General features: G+C 31.5%; 1 protein-coding gene across 2 annotated transcripts in view; it reads left to right on the top strand.

Annotated features, from left to right (window-relative positions):
- LOC108727888 (uncharacterized) overlaps positions 1 to 1,403 on the top strand; it is a 5,657-nt gene extending 4,254 nt beyond the window's left edge. For both annotated transcript variants that reach the window (XM_018456174.1, XM_018456175.1), the window contains exons 5-6: positions 951 to 1,065; positions 1,144 to 1,403. In XM_018456174.1, coding sequence (XP_018311676.1) covers positions 951 to 1,065; positions 1,144 to 1,366 — 338 coding nt within the window. In that variant the 3' untranslated portion in view covers positions 1,367 to 1,403. The remainder of the gene's footprint in view (positions 1 to 950; positions 1,066 to 1,143) is intronic.
- Positions 1,404 to 3,913: the final 2,510 nt, after the last annotated feature.

Consider the following 3,913-nt stretch of genomic DNA (forward strand, 5'->3'; position numbering starts at 1 on the left):
CTGACTTAAAAATAAGACAAAAATCCTAATATCAAAATGTCGAGGCTATAATAATTTTTAAATTAATTCATTATACATATTTATTATTTTTAATATACTGTAATATATTTTTATGTTATGTATGTAATTATTTTCTATGTTTAAACATGATTACTAAAGTATTTCAACATTATTGAATACGTTACTTTAATCTTACATGGGGTGAACATAGGCGTACGAACATCTGCTTGTGTGATGTACCGTCCCTGAGCGCGCGAAATGTCAGCTCTATGATTAGTTAACTTTAACCGCTATTAATTAAAAAAAAAATTTAGCCTCGACACTTTGATATTACTATTTTTGCCTTATTTTTATGTCAAGAATATATTATTAAAATTTCGGTCACGAATTGTAGGACACCCTGTATATACATATAAATATTTTTTTGTGATTTTGCTCGGCTTTTCTCTCTTACGAGAGAAATGAAGATCATTAAATATATTTGCATCATTAAATATATCTAGCTGTGGCAAGGCTGTCAGTTTTAAAGATCAACTATGCACTAGCTGACTTGGTGGGGGAATTCAAGGGGATGATTGTAGTAGCATCGGACTTCGACTAAGGACGGTAGGTACACTTGCAATATTTCTATTTTTTTTTACTTTTTGTGTTGACTCACTTATAATCATAGGTGATTTACTGATTTTCATAGATTTTTTCATGCTGAATTCGAATCCGCAGCCAATATTTCTCCACATCAAGTTTACGAGATATTCTAATTTAAAAATGTCCAAAATAGGTCTTTTTGGCATTTTAAGATTAGTATATCTCAAAATTATTTAGTTTTAGTATGCTAAAAATCTTTGGGATACATTATTTTTAATAAAATTTTTCATGTCTCATTAATTTTGTCACAATTTTTTAAACTGCGATTAGCAATTTGAAGTTTATCTAAAATTTTATCATTGTAGATCACGTTGTTGTAATGAGGAAAGGAGGATATCCTATTGCAATTAATACAGTTACACCTAATGCAACTAACATAACATACATTGAAGATATACAAACTCCAAGCGAAAGTCAGATGTAAGAACACATATGACTTACTTAATACACTACAATTGATTTTTTGTATTGCTTGTTATCAGTGTGTATGCATTTTAGGATACTTATCTTCAATTTACCTGAAGCTGCATATGCTGTGAATTCTCAAAGACTAAAAAGTACATGGTCGTTAAAAATAAAATCCGTTGAAGCATTAATAAAAACAAATGCAATTGCGATAAATTCTAATTCTTGGATGAAATTACCAGAATACGAAAGACTTCCATATCTGATGCGAGCTATAAGGCTAAAATGCAAAGACAACTCATTCTTAACGAAATAAAATATAATATTTTATAATCGACAAGAAAATGTATAGGATTGTCAAATATATTTTGAATGATATATTTTGAATACTAATGTAATTAATATACACATATACCAGGTGTTTCAGACAACCCGTATCACCCTTTTATCTTCACAGGATAAGGTCCAATCGTAAAAGTGTTCAGACAATAGTTGTAGAGTCTAAAAAGATCTATTTACTGATCTTATCAGTGTGACCTTAGATGTTGCAACAAAAGAACTGAAGTCTATTTTTGATTTTGTGACTTTGATTTTGACTTTATCACTTTGTTTACGGTTGTGCAAATAATAACTCACGTGAAGCAAGGCATATTTATGCAGGAAGATATCTCCAACGCAATTTACCGTTTCGTCAAACATTTGCGAACATTCACCTGTATTTCGGAAATTAAGTCGTTTAGGACACATGTTTATATGGACTTTTTTATTTGAAATAAACCAAAGAATCGCTCTGTTGAATATGGCAACATATTTAACTAACACCTTGTGTGTGTGTGTGTGTGTGTGTGTGCGTGTGCGTGTGCGTGTGCGTGTGTGTTGTGTGTGTATTAATTACATTATTCATAAATTAAAATTTTTTTCTAGATTACGAATAGGATAAAATAATTCTTATAGATTTTTGTCACTGAAAATTAATCTGTAAATGAAATTACTTTGTTACGTCATATTTTCAAGAAGATTGAATCGAAAAGGATTGGAAATGGCATTTTTAAATACTTTTGAGCTGAAGTGTCTCAAAAACGTGACGTGATAAAGCAATTTCATTTACAGATTTGTTTTTAGCTACTAAAAAATCTATAAAAGTCACCTATTGAATTGACTGCTTTGTGCAAGAAGTAATAGATGCAATGAAAAGAAAAGAACTAAAATCTCTATAGAGATAAATGTGATCCTTTGAGGAAAAATCGATTATGCAATTTAAATAATCATCTGCATGATTTATGAGGTCGCTAATTATGAATCTGAAATCAAAATTATCACATATAATTTGTTTAAACAATTAACAAAAATTTGATTTAAATGAAAATAATAGCACTATTCTATGAACAAAACGCACATAACATTGTATTATTTTTTTAATATCCCATTGTAAAAAAATATAGGTGATTATTCAAATTGCATAAGCGCTCCTCAAAGAGTTATACATATTTATCTACGGATTTAAGTTCTTTTTTTTTCATTGTAACTGTTTCTTCTTGCATAAAACAGTCAGTACAATAGGCAACTTTTATAAATTTTTTGTCGCTGAAAATGAATCGTATATGAAATTACTATCTCATACTCATATCACGTTTTTGAGATTCTTCATCTCAAAAGTATAAATGTCATTTTCGGCACATTTAGGTTCAATTTTCTCATAAACGTGATGTGATAGAGTAATTTCATACGGAATTCATTTTCGAAGTCTAAACTTCGTTTTAGGCAGTCTAAATAAATGTACTGTTATACAAACAATTGAAATATACATATACGTAATAAAATAATTTGTTATTCGTTTATCAGAAAATAATATAAGATATTATATATAAGTAAAACATACGATAATTTATACGAGAAGAAGAAACAACGTTTATGTCTAACTACCTGACTTGCACGGAAATAGATTGTCGGTTTCTGATTGGTCAGAACGCAAAAGAGGTTCATACAGGAGATGAGATACAAATAAAAAAAAGAGCGGTGCTGTTTACAATGGAATAAATAAGTATTTATTGTGGTTGTGTAAAAGTATAAGTTGAATACAAAAATGCGATATTTGGGCCAGAATATCCAGTGAGCTCTATAACATACTGGAGCGAGCCTTCCCTTTATTAAACTATAGAAAATCGCGGCTCGACGGAGAAAAGAAAGACAATAGGGATAGAGGTAAAGCTCTATATTAATAAAAGTAGCGCATTTCTTTGATCTGAGGGTCAATCATGAAACTTTTTTTTCGGATGAAAAGTGAAAAGTGAAAAATTATGGAGAATGGACCGCGCGATCCATGTGTCAAAATGGTCGATAAAAGTAAGAGAGAGTGACCGTGGAAGACGGCCATCTCTATCTCTTTTCATTTAGGCTGCAGTCCACTTGACGCTACAAACGCTTCAAAGCGTTTGAGCGACCAATTAAAATAAAGAATTGACTAATCAAAGAATGCTTTGAAGCATTTGTAGCGTCAAGTGGACCGCAGTCTACAAGGTGTAATAGGAGAGAGAATGAAAAGGAGATTGGCCGTCTTCTGCCGGCTGCAGATGTTGGTTGCGCGCGACACGCGATATTAAATGAGCATACAGCTTTATCGATTGTCATTCTAAAGCTATACGCTCATTGGATATTGCGTGTCGCATGCGACGAACATTGCGGGCCCCTATTCTTGAAAAGTATAGCGGGGAGCACAGACTTTTGCATAACGCATAACATGTAATGCATAAGAAATTTAATCAATCAGAATTCTTTATTTCATGGAAAGGAAAGAAACGGAGAGCTTTGATTGGTACATTTTCTTATGCATTACGTGTTATGCGTTATGCAAGAGTCTGTGCTC

This window comes from Mycetomoellerius zeteki, unplaced genomic scaffold, assembly GCF_001594055.1.
Source record: "Mycetomoellerius zeteki isolate Tzet28-1 unplaced genomic scaffold, Tzet1.0 scaffold560, whole genome shotgun sequence".
In the NCBI taxonomy this organism is placed as follows: Eukaryota; Metazoa; Arthropoda; class Insecta; order Hymenoptera; family Formicidae; genus Mycetomoellerius; species Mycetomoellerius zeteki.